The 17,580-nt window shown below is 35.0% G+C and overlaps 1 protein-coding gene across 1 annotated transcript in view; it reads left to right on the top strand.

The window, feature by feature from the left end:
- Positions 1 to 14,368, top strand: part of LOC148939267 (WD repeat-containing protein 70) — a 67,406-nt gene extending 53,038 nt beyond the window's left edge. The window contains exons 6-11 of the mRNA XM_089107070.1: positions 934 to 1,114; positions 4,217 to 4,401; positions 8,302 to 8,440; positions 10,806 to 10,952; positions 13,065 to 13,384; positions 14,236 to 14,368. Coding sequence (XP_088963196.1) covers positions 934 to 1,114; positions 4,217 to 4,401; positions 8,302 to 8,440; positions 10,806 to 10,952; positions 13,065 to 13,384; positions 14,236 to 14,317 — 1,054 coding nt within the window. The 3' untranslated portion in view covers positions 14,318 to 14,368. The remainder of the gene's footprint in view (positions 1 to 933; positions 1,115 to 4,216; positions 4,402 to 8,301; positions 8,441 to 10,805; positions 10,953 to 13,064; positions 13,385 to 14,235) is intronic.
- The last annotated feature ends 3,212 nt before the right edge of the window (positions 14,369 to 17,580 follow it).

The raw sequence follows: 17,580 nt of genomic DNA, 5'->3' as shown, positions 1-17,580 counted from the left end.
ATAAATTCCGCAATTTTCTAGATAGGAGCTTGAAATCTCTACAGTAGAGCTGATATGCTAAATCTGATGATGTGAGTTTCATTAAGATTGTTTGGCTATTTTGGTGTTTTCTCCTCTTTTTCAAAAATCAGGCAAATTTTCTCAGAATCGTAGTTTCTGACGTGTAAAGTTAGAGCATGAAAAGCTAATTATTTCGATATATTAGCTATTATAAAAAGTCCTTTTTTGGAATTTCGGTTACTATTGAGCCGAGTCGTTCCTTAATTACAGTTCATTGCCACAAACTGTTTTGTAAAAGGAAATCTTTCAAAATTTAAAGTAATTTTTTGTCAGTTTTTTAGTGGAAATGCAGTCCGGGACTACATTTGAGAGCTTCAGTTCCAGATCGGATATAAAACATATGATTAATGTTAAGTTGCAGCATTGACTGCAAATTGCTCTGTTTTGTTTTCCTTTATTTTTTTTTCGAGACAATAACTTTCTAGTGTCAAAATAATTATTCATTTCTATGAATAGAACTTGTCTACCCATTTCTATTTAGAAACTCTTTCTATTCAGAAAGAGCTATTCATTTCTATTTAGAACTTGTCTCATTCTGTTTAGATTCTATTTAGAACTTGTTCATTTCTATTTAGAAGTCCTTTCTATTTAGAAAGAACTATTCATTTCTATTTAAAACATGTCTCATTCTATTTAGATTATATTTAGAACTTGTTCATTTCTATTCATTTCTGTTTAGAACTTGTCTCATTTGGGAAGTAGAGTTTATCTAGAGGACATGAACTTGTGTAATAAAGACTAGATCGCAGAACGAACTACCAGTCGCGTTCTGTTGTTTTCTTTTTTATGATTTAAACAAATGCTTTCTTTTGTTCTCCGATTAAAGTGATTACTTTCTAATTTTAAACTTATATTAAGTTCGTTTCTGTTTAGAACTTGCCGGATTTGGGAAATTGAATCTGCGGACAGGACGCAGAAGCATGTGATTAAGGCTAGATCGCAGGTTGGATTACGAGTTGCTCCCAATATCTGTAACTATAGTAGAGATGGAAACTTAGTGGCCTGTGGGTGCCAGGATGGATCAATCCATATGTGGGATCATAGAAAAAATTATGTAAGTGGACAAATTATCTTCTAAATAATGTTGTGAATCATAATAGTAATCAAATGAAGTAATGTTGAATTTGTCACAGAGAATTCAGATAAATGCGCAGAATGAAAAACTGTTCTGGATGTACTAATTTCTGATTTTGTTTTCTGTTTTGGTAAAACTGTCTTTTAGCTAAAAAAAAAAACTGTAGGTGAGGGTACCCAAACAAATTGCTCTATGGAAAGGGCAGAAGTCTGGATAATTTTTTATTTGGGAAGGGTGAAAGGGTTTTCGCCAGAGTGGTGCTATCTTTTTCAAATTTAGCACTTTATCATTATATCTTCTATTCTAGAGGAACCTTCACCCCCTCAAATCTCCCCTATAAATATCTGTGGACATGTGCTGAACTAAAATTCAGCTTTAGCTTTTTTTTTTCTTTGCATAGTCACCATTGATTTTGTCCATCACATTTGCATCTTCTACTTTTACTCTCTAAGATAAGAAGATAAGATAAGTTTTATTCTTCATTAAATCCACATACAATATTACATGTTATTAATCCCTCAAAGGCTCATTGGCCTTGATTGAATTGGGATTTATTTAGTTTTAAATATAAGTTTCTACTTTTCTATTCTACTATTACTATCGCATCATCATGTACATGATAATTCCGTTTTGCCGGACTTTGCATTTCATTTTAATATTCCGGTTAGTATAGACTATAGTCTGTTTCTACTTAAAAAAAAATGTTGACGTTATTATAACTAACACCATCATATACTTTTCACTTTTATGTCATTTGTAACCAACGAATATGACGTCATTCATCATCTTCTACATGAAGATGTAGCTCTATATCAAAAATTTCATTTCCAACTATGTTTCGTTAATTACAAATACTCAATTTGCCTTGATCCGCGACTTCTTACTGGGAGGAAGACAGACTTATTATTTTCCAACAATTGCTGAAAGCGCTACACTGTGCTGTCACGCCATATAGCTCTATGCAGCGCTATAATGCAGCACTATAGCGTCAGAAATACACTGAAAATTGAGTATTTAAACGATCAGAAGCATCACCTTAAGCAGTTATTTTCCGTCTAGGTTCCGTGATCGTGACCTTCATTCATGGAATATAAATCACGTTCTTGGGATCTTTGAAATATAACTAAATACGGAACACTAACTTGATATCTATATATCAATTTAAGGAAATGAGTTCAGAGATGATAAAGGAATGACCAAAAAAAGGAGATTCTAAAGTTTAAAATGTTAAATTGCAAGGATTGGATTAAAATTGGACGACCCTTTCTCAGTAACGGCGAATACACTTATCTATCTATCTTATATATCACCGTTACTGAGAAAGGGTCGTCCAATTTTAGTTTTGTGTTTTTATTTTAAAGTTTGGTTTTTTGTATTTTTGTCAGTTTTGTTCTGCACTGAGGACGGTCAAGCGGAGGTCTTGACCGAAATATTTGCATAATTTCTCAATTTTTTCACTGGCTGTTAATTGTCCTCGTTTTCTTCCTTTCTTCGCGATTTTATGTTTTATCATGATTATCCAGTGTGGTCTCAGAAATTATTTAGGACTTGAAATCCCGAGGACAGGGATTCGAGTCCTGGTGTCGCTGTTTATTTGGTTTGGATTGGGAGTAAACGGTGCGACTCTGTAAGTTCAGCCAAGAGTCGACACAGCTCCAATTGGGCACCAGGAGAAATCTGGGGAAGAAACACAGGAATTGTCGGGTTATTTACCTCCCCCCCCCCAACCACGAATTGCAGTCCCGGTCAAAGGCACAGAATCAGAAGATCGGTACCTGTGCAATGCAGACTATTGGTCAGCACACGATTTTTTTTTAAGTTTTCTCAGCGGATGAAACAGTAGTAAATATAAACCATAAAAACAACGCAGTTCAAAACAACGTAAGAACCTTGAATCATTTCTTCAAAGAGTAATTAGGTATGATGTAATTAAACTCGAAGCATCTCTAAATATTTAAAAAAAATCTGAAAAATTGTTGGATAAGGATTTCGTTATAATAGTGGTTCGTTCAAAAGAGGGCAAACACTCAGCTGCTGCCGATAAACTTTAATTTTAGCGTAAATCATATGAGTTTTATGAATTTTTATATATTTCGACACTTTTATACAAAGGCACTCAAACAGTTCTTAGGAAAGCGGATATTCGTTGCACGGTGTAACGATATTAGATAGATAAATGAGCGATACTTGATGTTTCTCTTCAATTTCTTTGGAGAGACGGTTTTCTTTTTTTTTTTTCTTATTTTTTTTTTAATCAACAGATTTTGTTTGTCGATAAAAGTAGTCTTTATGAACGCTTGGTTAACATAAAACTAAACACTTGATTAGTCATTAGTGTCTAGTGAAACACTGAACACTCATAAACACTTGAATAGTGTTTATGAAGGCATTGCTGAAAACAGTCATAGCTGAACTTTACTGAAGTAATGTGGTAAAAATTCTGTTATTTAGGTAAAACACGCGAATTTTAACACGAAAAAGGCGCCTTTAATTTTCTTAACGTTAATTCTTGGGGAGGTTTTGGAGAACTCAGTTTTCTTTTAGAGAAAATTTGGGATAGGGGAGGTTCTGCGGCAGTGTTGCGTTCATTGTTATTTTCGCAAAGATAATTTTGTAAACCACATTGGCCTAGAATAAAAACCAAAGATCTTTTATAAGGTCTTTTATGGCCTTTTAAAAGGATTTTATAAGACCTATGAAAATACTCGACGAAACTGAGTTGATAAAATTTTTATCTTCAGTTGCTGGTCTTGTATTGCACGATTAGCATTATTTTTTCTAAAAAACTATCAACGCCATGTAGCGTTCGGCAATACTTAGCATTTTTTCCGGTGTAAGAATAAGAATAATTAATTTAATTTGTTTAGTTGGTGAAATTAGGGTAATAATAAGTGTATGACCTCAGTTCCTGACAAAGAAATGATTACAAAGCTTGAAAAAAATGCCAAATGTCACCAAGCGCTAGATGACGTCAATAGTTTTTTTTTTCGTTGACACTAGCGCCAGTTTCCGCTCTTTTAAGTCACCCCTACTCTCTGGCTTAGACTAAGTAGTTTTTGTTTAGACATTGTTTATTTCTAGGTGAATACAGCCATAACAATGCGAAATGCTCACCAGAATGGTAGTGAGATTACTTCGTTAGACTTCTCTTATGATGGTCGGGAGTTTATGACTCGTTCAAACGATGAAACATTAAAACTTTGGGACCTGAGAAAATACAAGACACCTGTCCACGTCGCTTCTGGTTTATTCTCACGTTTCGCTATGTAAGATACTTTTAGTTACCTAAAATTTGTGTTTTTAAGACATTAGCATAATGTAAAATGACCGGCTAATTTTTGAAAGTGTGTACATAAATGGATATGAAGATTTTTTACTTGAATTGAAATACGACATTTTTGGTTTAGTCTCTTGAGAGTAATTTTTGAATTAAAATAAAGTTGCCATCAAGCCATGGCTAATTGGAGATAGAGCCAATGCAGGTAATTTGAGCGAGAGTCACAACTGGCATAAGAGATTTCTAGGTATGTATAAAAGTATTGTCATTTTCACTTGTTGCTAAATAGTTTATTATTAATCCATCCATCCGTCTTAGGGCACAAATAAGGTAGATAGCCATAGGACTAAGGGATGATCGAGATTTTGAGTTTCACGAAGGTGTCTATTCATGAAAAGGATTGTAGTGGGGGGACGGCCAGTTAGCCTTGCTAAAATAGAAAATACCTATGAAATAGAAATAAGAAGGCATTTTTCAAAGTCCAGGGGGCAAATTCCCCCCTGTCTTCCCCAGTTGGTGCCCCTTGTCTCTAGACAGGGGTCTTCCCAATTTCATGTTCACCGAAAAGTTTAATTTTTCGCCCAAATTTGATGTGCAATTTCTATTGTTTTGAAATATTAACACTCGAAAATCAAGAAGTTCTCTGAAAAGCGGACTTTTTTGAAGACAGTGATTAAAATATAATATAAGCAAACACTTTGGTTATGTGACTTTAACAAAGAAGCCTGTAAAAATTGAACTCACAATCAAAATGGACCTAGATAAAAAAAACAGCATTAGCTTCATCACTTCACAGAAATTCAGTTCACGTGATTACACTAGAAATATTCTCGTGAATGAATCTAAACGTGATTAGGGTCACTTGTGATTTAGCTTGGATTAGTCTCCCAATTTCATGAACATTTTGAAAGATTGCCAGATTTCGAAGATTAATGAAAAATTAATTAGAAAAATTAACGAAGAATTAGAAAATTAGCTCTATATATTAATTTTTTTTTTAAAGTGTTATGCTTAGAATATGTCCTTGGCTGCACTATACTATAATATACTTTAAGGATTTATACCTCCTTTGTCCGCCCGCATCTTGAATATGCTTGTCCAGTTTGGCATCCTGGCATCTCCCGTGATGAATCAGATAAAATTGAATCTATCCAAAAAAGAGTCCTAAGAATAATTTTTAAAGAAACTTTGGTACCATATTCACTCCTTCTAAAAAAGGCCAAGCTTGAAACTCTTGAGCACAGGAGAGGAACGCTGTGCCTCCGTTTTGCAAAAAAATGCAATAATAAACCCTCGAACGGAAAACATTTTCCCCTAAAGACACTCCCCATCCAGACACCGCCTGCCACGTACTGTTTCTGAACCCATCCCTATCATGTCCTCCATCCGCTGTTTAACCTCCAGATATGAAAAAACCTATGTCCCCTTCATTAATGATCAAATAAACCACTAGTTTTTTTTTTTTTTTTTTTTTTTTGTTTGTGTTTTTTGTTTTTTTTTTTTTCTTCTGATACTCATGCTGGTGTCTGTTTGGTTCATCCATTCCCTAACCTTTTTATATACTCTCTTTTAAACCTTTTTAACAATATTTTTATCTCAATTTTTTTTTTGGTTTTGTTTTAATTTGTGCCTTGTTAACTTTCTTACTTTTGACACTTTTTGTTTTTTAGACTAATGAATGGCTTTGCCTTTCTGATATTGTTGTTTTTGGCATTGTTTAGCCAGGTTTTTAGTTGTTGTGCTATTTCTATGTCTTTTTTTATTATATGACCCCGAAATGTGAATTCGGCCCTTCGGGGCTTGTGATAGTCATTTTTTGAAATAAATATGTTATCTTATCTCACTCGTGCTTCCAAAAACTGCTTTATGGGCTGTTTTTAACCTACCTCTTGGGCCTTGTGTGATGTGACTTTAAGTCATTTTGCTATATCATTTTCTTTAAATGTATTTTTGGAAATTTCATCTTTTAAAATCATTCTCACGGCTTCAATAATATCCTGCAAAATTTTCACTTTTCCAGCTCGGATAGTTTAGCTGTGTATACTCCACAATTACAAAAACACACACGCTCACTTAATTTTATGTATAGAAGCTGTAGTGTTCAGGTAATGTTCGTCACGAAAAGAGAACTAAAGGAAATCATTACCAATAGTGGCACTGAAGTGGAATAGTGTCAAAAGTTGTTGTTAGTATTATATACATCAGTTTGGTATAAGATAGACTTTAAGGTAGAAACTTACTAACTCTGAACCTCTCCCCCTTCCCACTTCCAACCCTTTGAAAGACTAGAAAATCATAACATGATCAAAACTGTGTAATTGAGAAAAAAAAAGGCCAGTCTTCTGGAAGTTAAAGCTTTTTTTTCTACCTCCACTAGGAATAATTTTATGTAGACTTGCCACTTTCTGGAAAGTGTTCTATGGAGGTTTTGTACACAGGTAAACTGTAGAGGGGGGGGGGGCTGAAGATGTTTGGGAATTCTTTTCATTATTACTGTCACTATGCGTACTTTTTGCTTTGCAAAGTTTCGTAAATATATCAGGTGCTTTTGTGTCGTGTCTCATTTCTGGTACTTCAAATTCTGTTTGTTTATATTTTTGTTTTCTTTTATTATGCTAAGAAGAATGAAAGTGACATTTATAAAATTATAAATTTATGAAATTAAATTTACAAAATTATAAAAAAGTGACAAAATACTCTCACCTTTGAACAACTGGATCGATCAAACGTCCATACTCTTACTAAGTTGTCTTTGGTTTAATTATAAAGCTGCTGTTACATCTATCCTCTTCTATGCAGTTAAGACAAGACTTGGCCATTGAACGCGTATCACTTCCATGATTTGAAAGTCTGAATTTCCCCGACTGAATTTCAAATGTCGATATGCATCACCGCTGCTGTTACATTGAACTCATTGCCTCAATTTTCAAAAAGATAAGGCTACGCTGGCTTAGCCATGTCCTGGAAGACCTAATAAAAAACGTCATCAAGCACATGTTTCTAGCTGCTCCTTCGTCTGATTGGCACAGGTGACCAGACGATCAATTGGAAAATTAGTGGACAACTGTTAAAATGACTCCGAACCTATTGGCGGGTTTCGAAAGTTTGGTAGAAGGGGGAGACCTGCTTGAGCCAGTTTGCCAAAGAGCTGGTGCAAGATCGCAACAGGTGGGAGTCAACCATACCGTCCGGTCCTAAAACGAATACAAGTAAGTAAAAGCAATTTTTAAATTGGCAAATCTGAAAATTTGGTTTGTCCAAAGACGGAACCACTAATACGCTAATCAACAAGTTGGCAAATCGAAGTGTTTAATTTAACATGACAAGAGAAGGAACCATCTACACATTAATCTACAAATTGGCAAATCTGCAAATTTAATTTGTCATGGCAAGAGAAGGAACTACTAAAACGTAAACCTACTGAGATCGCATTTTCATGAGCCTCTTTTATCCGAATTATAGCTTTTCGAAAGGTTTCTCGAGGTAGGTTCACATTTTAGTTTTTGGTTATAGTGATATCCTTTATGTCTTTCGGTTTTTATTTTAAAATTAAAAAAGTACATTAATTCCAGGATTATCAAGAAAGAGCCAATTTAGGTGTCAATAAACGTTGCACACAATTTACTAGAAACCACTTGGGGATGGGGGAATCATTCAACTTAGGGATAAGTCACCAGGATTTAGGGTGATATATCATCCTGGTCTAAGGATGAAATATTTATCCTAGAAGTCACTTAGGGATGGGGGAATAATTCAAAGTATGGATAAGTCAACAAGATTTAGGGTGATATATCACCCTGGTCTAAAGGTGAGATATGTATTCATCTTTCATATTTTCTGATGTTGTAGTTTGGTAGATTCTTATGCAACATGATCCTTTTGTTTTTAGGACTGACTGCATATTTAGCCCTGATGATAAGATGGTATTAACAGGTACATCTTTAGAAAAAGGTGAAAAGATCGGTAAAGTTCATGTTTACGACAGAGCGACTTTTGAGAAGTTATGTGAAGTACAAGTTTCTGACTCCGTAGGTTTTGTTTTGCTTCTTTTCTTTAACATGGATCTTTAGCTCTTTTTTTACTCCAGCTAAGTTTTTGATGCATATTCGTCATATTAGATGTCTACAGTTTTGAAACTCAAATAATTTCGGCCATGGAAATCTGGGTAGAGTTATCTACTGTTGCAAAATACAATCCATAAAAATGATCGCTTCAATTTATTTTGTATTTTTTATATAATTTGAGTAGAGATAGGAAATGTACTATTTTTTATCATTTTAAAAAGATACAGCCCTTTTAAGAAAAATAGTCCTTTTCAGCCCTTTTAAGAAAAATTTTAAGTATGCACATCACCTCCAGTGATATGTTTTTGACTGAAGAATTACAGTGGGACTAAATGCCTCCACATTTTGATGAGTGCCAAAGATTGGTTTGAATGATCCAGTTTTCAATCCTAACCCCAGACACTAGAAAAATTATACAAAATAACAAGGGAAAACAAGCGAAAAATCATGAAAATAAGGGTATCATTTTCAGCAGAGGCGGGGGGCTAGAAGGGTGCCCAAGCGCCCAAAGGGTGCTTGCTGCAGCCAAAAAAGTCACTGTCTAGTAATTTTTTTTTGTATTCTCGTGTAATTTGAGTGCAGATAGAAAAGGGACTATTAATTTAGTTTTTCAGCTTAGAGTCACAGCTATTTGGCTTACCGGAGCGCTTTACAACTTTCAGAAGATGTAATGGAGCAGGAGACAAATCAGTCATCGTAGGAAGCAACTGTTTCTTTGCTCGTGAATCCCCACTGAAGATTTTCAAGACTGCTTTTTTCATTCCAATTTTGAACCTGATGATACTCGGGCAGTGAGTGAAACTTTAAAGATTCACGTTTGGACGGCAAGTCTCGAGGAAGCACAAATTTCGAAGATGTTAAGACCTTCTGTTGAAATATATGTGAGCTGAATTTAGGTTTTCATTACTCTTGTGTCCATAGATGGATAATAAAGCACGCTTTCCAGCACTAATTATCTACTCCTTTGTGCTCACCCTCAGATAAACTTGAGAACTTCTTCGGAACGCCTTGTTTTCCTTTTTTCTGCTTAACGTGTGGAGAAGTGCCACTTTCTCTTTGAAGTGGAAGTTGAGGCTCTTTAATAGTAATGTCCTGTTAGTGCTAATGTATGGTTCTGAAAGCTGGGCACTGACAAAATAGCTAGGAAAAAGAATTCAAAGTTTTGAAAATGACTGTCTTCAACGAATTCTTTGAATCCATTGGACGAATAATATTATGACTCATTCATTAGAGAGAAGACTAAAAAGCCGCTCGTTATTGATAAAATTATAAGCAGTTGGTGGCGATATTGGGGACACATTGTTAGAATGGGCAGAAATCGTCTGCTCCATGATATTTGGTGTTGGATCCCTCCCGGGATTTGGCGGTGAGGACGACAAGGCTACACTTTACGATGCCTTTTCTTTAATGTGTTCTATCCCCACCAATAAAAATTGGAATATTTCTTCTAATACCTTTTTTAATACCAATTTGTTGATTTTTTTCTAATTTCTACCGTCCCAGCTTCTCCATTGCTGCACTCCTTTATCTCTTCCTCTTCTCCCTATCTCTATCTCCCTTTTACTCTCTCTCCCCCCCTCTCTCTCTCTCTCTCTCTCTGCTTTTATCTTCAAGATTGTTTCTTTAAAATAATTCCATAAAGGGTGATAATTTCCATTGATTGACATTTTCGTATCCTTGATGTGTTCGGATAAAATGAACGCAAAAAATTGTTCTGAACTTCGAACTGGTCAAAAGTAATTTTTTTTATCGAAAAGCACCACTTTTTCAGGTGTAGTGTTATACACTATTTTGTAAAACAGTTACTAAAACAGAATAAATATGCTGTATATTATCACGCAAGCCATTACCCTTACATGTGTGAAAAAAAAAAACAACAAAATGGACGCTAGTTTAGCAGTGTTTTCGAGTCTCTTCTAACTATTTTAATTATGTTTGACTACAATATGATCATTCGATTCTTTAAAACGCAACTTGTATACTTATCATCTACCTCTTTGCTTAGTAGTAATTATTCTAAAAGTCCAACTTCCCTTTCCCCCCTTATGTTATTGATACGTTCCGGGTGTGTTTCTTTACAGAATTAGTGCTAAGACCTTCCCATGGGATAATCTCATAAAACTCTTTCGTAATCAATAATAACAAATAGCACGAGCTAGTTATTCTTTTTTCCTTGTCGCCTTTTCCAAGAACAGAATTGTCTAATATATCCCACTCGTTTTCTATTTTCTTATTTTTACTTCTCAACATTTCTCTATTTCTTCTTTCTGATTAATATTGCTCTCCTTTATTTTGTTGTTATGCATTTATTGTTGTTTTTCTTCTTTAGCATGTTATTAGACTTGTTTGGCACCCGAAACTCAACCAAATATTTATTGGATGTGGCAACGGTCTAGTCAAATGTTATTATGATCCGAAAAAGAGTCATAGAGGAGCTATATTATGTGCGGACAAAAAGCAGAGGAAGAAGAAACAGGTAAGGATTTCAAATTCTTGCATAATTATCAGTTCATATATAGCTGTGGGCCTAATGGATCCGTGCCCGAGGGTTTCACAAGTATTGAGACCAGGCATATACACAAACGTATAGACCCCTCCCCCTCTCCCCATGACGTCCCTTGCCCCATAAGGATTAACCTTAGAAATCTTAGTCTATAAAACAGTCTTAAGCAGGAGACGGACGTGAGCTATGGGTAACCAAAGCAAAAATTTATCTAATAAATAAAGTCGATTATGTTGTATTTTTGATATGACTGCCAGAATTCCGACTTTTCATCTTGGAAACCTCCAGAGCCCACCACAAAATAGGTAGATTTCAGGCATTTTAACTTAGGTAGATATCAGGTAGATATATTGATATAAATAAGTATTTATACATATGTATTTATATTTATATATAGGTATTATATTTATAAATAGGCAGATATTATAAATAGGCAGATAGCAGAAACTGAGATTAGTGGGACTGAAGCCTCTGCCCTCCCCCCCCCCACGTGTTATCTGGAGACCAGAACATAAATTGCACTTTAGTGAAAGCGATCCTTATGTCATGCTGAATGTTGCTGTTCCTCATATTATCGAAAAAAAAAACACCATAACCAAAATTATTGAACAAAACAGCAAATGAATGTGGATTGTCAGTTTAATATACATATAATGATATTCATTCCCTAGAGTCTTGATAATTTTCGGTTTATTAAAGATAAAGAAGTGAATACATTCTAAAACCACACTGGCTATATATGACATATGAGACTAAGAGAGGAAGGGAAATAATAAATGAAAAATAAAGTAAAAAAGCTGAGAAAACGAGGATTTTTTGCCACTGGCTGACAGAATCCTTGTTTTCTCACCTTTTTGATTTTATTTTTCATTTGTTATTTCCCTTCCTCTCTTAGTTTCATATAAAGAAATGAAAACGTTTAAAATGTATCTTGTTTTATTTAAAGTGCAAATTATGTTTTGGGCTTCAGAACACATGAGTGATAGCCCCACTCGTTTTAGCTTCTTCTCGTTTTGAGTTTGAATCAACTATTTATGGTAATTTCTATTGGTTATGGGTTTCATTTATTTATTGATGGTTATTTTGTGGTAGTTTTACGCTTGGGAAATTTTTTGACTTTATTTCTATCCATTTTTGTTTAATATAGCTCTTTACTTTTCTTTGAAAAACCATTTTGTGGAAAACCGATTTTAAATTAATGACACCAGAAAACTTAAGAGGGTTTATTTGCCCTTTAAAAGTATAGCTGTCTTTGGTATTCTTGAGATCATAAATATTTGATTTTTTTACGAGCGAACAGCGTTGTCAAAATCAACTTATTAGTTTTGCTTATTTATTTTCACGCGTCAACATGGTAACACTGACAAAAATATGGCGCTGCTCTAAAAAACAGCCAAAAGGAAAATCTTGGAAGATCGTAGTTTTCAGGCATGAGGAATCCTAAGGTGGTTCAGGGGGGCAGAAAGTGTTTTTATTTTGACATTAATAGTGCTCCAGGTTGAAAAATACCCCTGAAAAGGATAACCATGTGATCAAATAAAAGGATCTTTTTTTAATTGAGCGAAAATAGTATTGATGTTAACACCGACAAATCCTATACTTCGTTTCTACCTTACCGTTGTCACTTTAAACGGATTCGACGTCTGAACGGTTTGTACAAAAGCAGGGTCAACGAGCAAGTTAACTTTGAAGAAAATATCGCTTTAAAAGAAAATTTATTCTCATATTAAAATTATCATATTAATTCATATTATTCTCATTGAAAAAGAAAATATCGCCGAAAAAATAGTCGAAAATTAACAGGAAAAAGTAAATTGTCAAAAAATAGGGTATATTATTTTCAGTGAAAAGAAGGATTATATAATATAGGAAATACACCAGGGAAAAAGCAACAGACGTATTTCACACAATAACTGTAGTAGACGAAATGTTTCTTTTTTAGAAAAGAAATCGCTTTGTAGTTCAAGTTTATTAAATATGCTTGTTTCTGAACATGCTATATTAAATACCCTTTTTAGATTATAAGTTTGAATCTGAGACTGATGGTCCAATAGACTCGAAAGACTGATTTTTTACATTTTGCAGACGGAAGTGTTTACTACAACACAAGTTATCACACCTCACGCCCTTCCAATGTTCCGACAAGATCGATATAAGCCGGCAAGAAAAAAACAGGAAAAAGAGCGTCTTGATCCCGTTAAATCACATAGGCCAGATATTCCATTAACACAAAAAGGAACGGGTGGTCGTGCCGCTATGACTGGCAGCACTTTGTCTTCTTTTGTTGCCAAGAACTATGCAATGGCAAAGCGTGTTGATGATGTGAAAGACCCAAGAGAGGCGCTTCTTCGGCATGCGAAAGAGGCGGAAGAGAATCCATATTGGGTTACGCCTGCTTATAAGCAGTAAGTTGACTATTTGTATTTCTCCCTCTCTCTCTCTTTTGGACATTCTCTCTTTTTTTTTCTCTCTGGGCCACTGTCTCTCCTTATCCCACTCCTCTCTCTCACACGCACTCTCTCCCTACATTTCTCTTTTTTCTCCCTCTTTCTCTCTCTCTCGCTCATTCTCTCTCCATCTCTCTTTCTTTCTCTCTCCTTTTTTCGTTTTAGGTGCAAGAGAATCCAAATTGAATTACGCCTGCGTGCAAGCAGTTAGTCGGCTGTTTGTTATTTCTCTCTTGCTTTATTTTTCTCTCTCCCTCGTTATCTCTCTCTTTCTCTCGTTTTAGAATACAAATAAAATTTAACATTATCTTCGTCTTCTTTTTTAAGAAATCCTCCTTGATTAATTTGGTCAATAAAAAATAAATAAAAAGATCTACTAGTAAATTTTATTGATCTAACCGGGAAAAGGCATGAACATCAGTATAAACAATGAGTGAAAATTTTATAAATTCATTTTGTATAAATAAAGGAAAACAATAAAACAGCTAAGAAAAAATTCTATCATAACTTTTTGCACTTGTCCAACTCACGACTAGATACCAAGGAATACTCAGTGACATAGGTTCACTTAGCCGTATCAGGAAATCTTCCAAGGGAATTAAGTCCCATGCTCGAATATAAATTATTAAGCTCCCGTATCCTAGTTTAGCATATACTCTCAGGAGGAAGAATAGTCTTCCGGTGGTTCTAAGAAGTTTTTCGGCTCACCCTACATATGAGCATTATTGTGTTCAAAAATTGCTGAAAAAAATGACCATTTTTATTGTAAATATTTTAAGAGAAGGAAAATTTATTCAACTAATTTTCAGGACTCAGCCTAAGCCTGTTTTTCAAACTCCCGAGGAAGAAGATGAAGAAGAAGGCCCAGAGGCGAAAAAACAAAGAACGTAATTTATTCTTTTGTAGATATATATATTTTCTAATTGCAACTGTTCGTTTTAATCTCTGGAAGTTCTTTTAGGTTCCCTCAATGTATAAATGACCCACCCGAAAAAGAAATCCTGGCTGAAGAAGGGATATGTCAAGACAAGTAGGCCGTCGGGGATCGGGGCTCGAATCCCTTTCTCCTCCACACACAACTCTAAGCTAGAGACTAGAAATTAAAATTTTATAATTCAGAAGATGGGTGGAATGGTTTTAGGACAATAGTTTCTAAAGTAACAGACGGTAACACCGTCTTTAATAGTTTCTAATAGTTTCTAAATAGTTTCTAAAGTAACAGTTATCCATTTATGTTACTTTCTAAAGTAACATAAAGTAGAATTATCCATTCTAAATAGTTTCTAAAGGACAATAGTTTCTAAAGTAACAGGCAGGAAATTTAGAAACATGGCTAGGAATTTTAGTGAAAATGCTCTAAGTATTATAGGGTAAGGAGGGGCCTTATACAAAAAGTATTTGAGTGGTAAGAGGAATGTATGAAAAGAAGAAAAACACTAAAATGTGAATTAAAAAGGTTTGCATTGGTGATCATGGATCAGAATAAGCAAGATCTAGAAGATGCAACCAGACAGCATAATAGTAAAATATTGTATTGACGTGTTAAAAAAACCGAGAGAAATGGGGAATCTGGACCTGTCCCAGTTAGAGATAGGGAAGGGGCCACAAAGAGTGATTAGGAAAGATTTGAAGAGAGATGGGCCGAACATTTTGAGAATAGGCTCAACTTCAATAAAGTTAAAGGGACTTATATGGAAAGAATGAAAAAGTTTGTGACGCTTTGGAAGTGAAGGAAGATTTATTTTGCAGACAATAATAATAGACAGTACTAAAAGGATCAAAATGATAATACCCCAGGTGCTGATAGTATGGTAAATGAGTTTCTTAAACGTGGTGGTTGTGCAGTTAGAGATAAATAACTAAAAATTATGAATATTATTTTCAGGGGATGTAGCCTATCTCGAAAATTTTATTAAACGTCGCTAAGAAAGGTGATAAGAGTGAGTAGTGTAATTACAGAGGCATTAGTTTGGTTTCTGTAAGAAACAGAGTACATGCTATGATAACACTTTTTAGACTTAGAGATGCTGCAGATAAAGTTTTAAGAGAAGAACAGCGCAGTTTTGGGAAGGGGAGTAGATGTGTCGAGCAAATTTTCTGTCTTAGGTTAATAAATGAAAACTGCCTGAGTCATCAGGTCCCTTTCGTCCTCAGTTTTATAGATTATGATCAAGTATTTGATTCAGCCAATAGAAGAGCTTTAATGAATTTTCTCTTCTTGTATGGTATACCAGGTAAATACATTAAAGTTATTAGCTCTATGTACAATAATAATATAGCTGCAGTTAAGGTAGCAAATTGGGTTTGTAGCTGGTTTTGTATTGAATCAGTTAAGCGCAAACAGTGCTTAACTGTTTTAGTTTATTTTTTGATTTATTTACTATACAGCCAAGTGTATGTATGCTTGTTACTTAGATACTTTTGTCTTTTCTCTTGCTTATTGCTTCCTTTAAATATTCTTCACCCATTTCATTTGGGATGTTGTAGATCACGATTTTAGCTTGTTTTAGTTTTGGTCCATATCTTCGGTGGAATACATCTATGTTCCCAATTTTGGATAAGCCCATTATTTTTTTGACACTTGAGGGGTCATTGACAAGAATGTCTAAAGATCCCAATAGAGATGTGTTAATTATAAACTCATAAAGTTGCGTCGGAGCATCTTGAAGAAATATATTCTCAATTTTAATGCATCATACGCTAGAAAACTGGACACTTGATGGCTTTAAAGACAAGTTTTTTAGATTATCCAGGGTTACTCTGTTGCTCATTTTTATAGTAAGCTTATTTTGTTGGCTTGTTGAGGGAGATGTCGTCCGGTTTGGAGGAGTATTTGTGCGCTTGCGGCTTCTGTTTGCTGATTGGCTATTTAGGAGTCTTCTTCATATTTCCTTTTAGCCACTTAAAAGTAACTGGCTGGTGAAGGGGGCACAAAAAGCAACAAGGCGAGCAATTTCCTCTAGAGTATCGCTAGTCAAGGGAGTGGGTTGGGCATCGGTATTTGATGTATATAATTCATTCCGTTGACCAGGTTTTGTCTTTGGGGCCTCATCACGTGACGGGATATATGACAGTGTCCTGTGTACTCTAGGTCTTGTTGAGCAAAGTATTTTGTGCAGATTTTGCGCTTTTGGTTAAGGCCTGGCAGGTGCCACTAGGGCCTTTTGCACCTCGTCACCCCTTCTTCCGTGTAGCGCAAGAATATGACGCCGAAATTATATTTTGACAATGCTAATACGAAAACCGGTAAGAAAATTCAATTCCTCCTAGAAGCACACTACTAAATCATAAGTCAATTGCACATTGTTCATGAAAAGATTAAAGGTAGGATATAAAATCGTTTGCTTCAAATTTTCAATTTTTTGTGAGTGTGAGTAGGAAAAAATGAATAATCAACCTCCAAGGAGAATCTCATGATGGTGCCATGGTCTCAAGATGTGCCAGTAAGCTCGCAGACGGGTCCATACAACCCAAATGCATTTTATGGTCAGCTGCATATTGTTCAGCAAGTGCAAAGAGCACTGGTCGGTTAGTGGGAAGTGGTTTTTATCCGTTAAATTATAATTTGTCTGGGAGACATCCCATTCTCCTAGGAAATACAGTTGCATTCAATTTAACGAAACTTAGTTAATTCACAAGTGTACTTTTTACGCTTTTAGAGTTTTATTTGCCAGAAAGTGAACTGAGAAAGTTCAGTGGGCTTTCGCATGTAGAACTGATAATTATGGAGAAAATTCGAACTTGCTATAACGTGAGCCGGACAAGAAAATAGGAACAGACCCTTCAGATTCAGGAAGGTGAGGCTTGAAACAGTCAAATCAGTGAAGTAGGTCTAAATGATCGTAGATCATTATGAGTAGATCATAAATGAGTAGATCTAAATGGTCTAAAGTGAACTGAGAAAGTTCAGTGGGCTTTCGCATGTAGAACTGATAATTATGGAGAAAATTCGAACTTGCTATAACGTGAGCCGGACAAGAAAATAGGAACAGACCCTTCAGATTCAGGAAGGTGAGGCTTGAAACAGTCAAATCAGTGAAGTAGGTCTAAATCATATAGACTAACAAGAAATCAACTATTGTGTGAAAATTTTTCACCTCTTGTTTCCTTTTACAAGATGAAAAGTAAAGTCCAGCATTAAAAGTACAGCCTCC

This window comes from Artemia sp. Qi Xiang Cuo, chromosome 21 (genome assembly GCF_049724085.1).
Source record: "Artemia sp. Qi Xiang Cuo chromosome 21, ASM4972408v1, whole genome shotgun sequence".
NCBI lineage: Eukaryota > Metazoa > Arthropoda > Branchiopoda > Anostraca > Artemiidae > Artemia > Artemia sp. Qi Xiang Cuo.
This window is presented reverse-complemented; position numbering and strand designations above follow the sequence as displayed.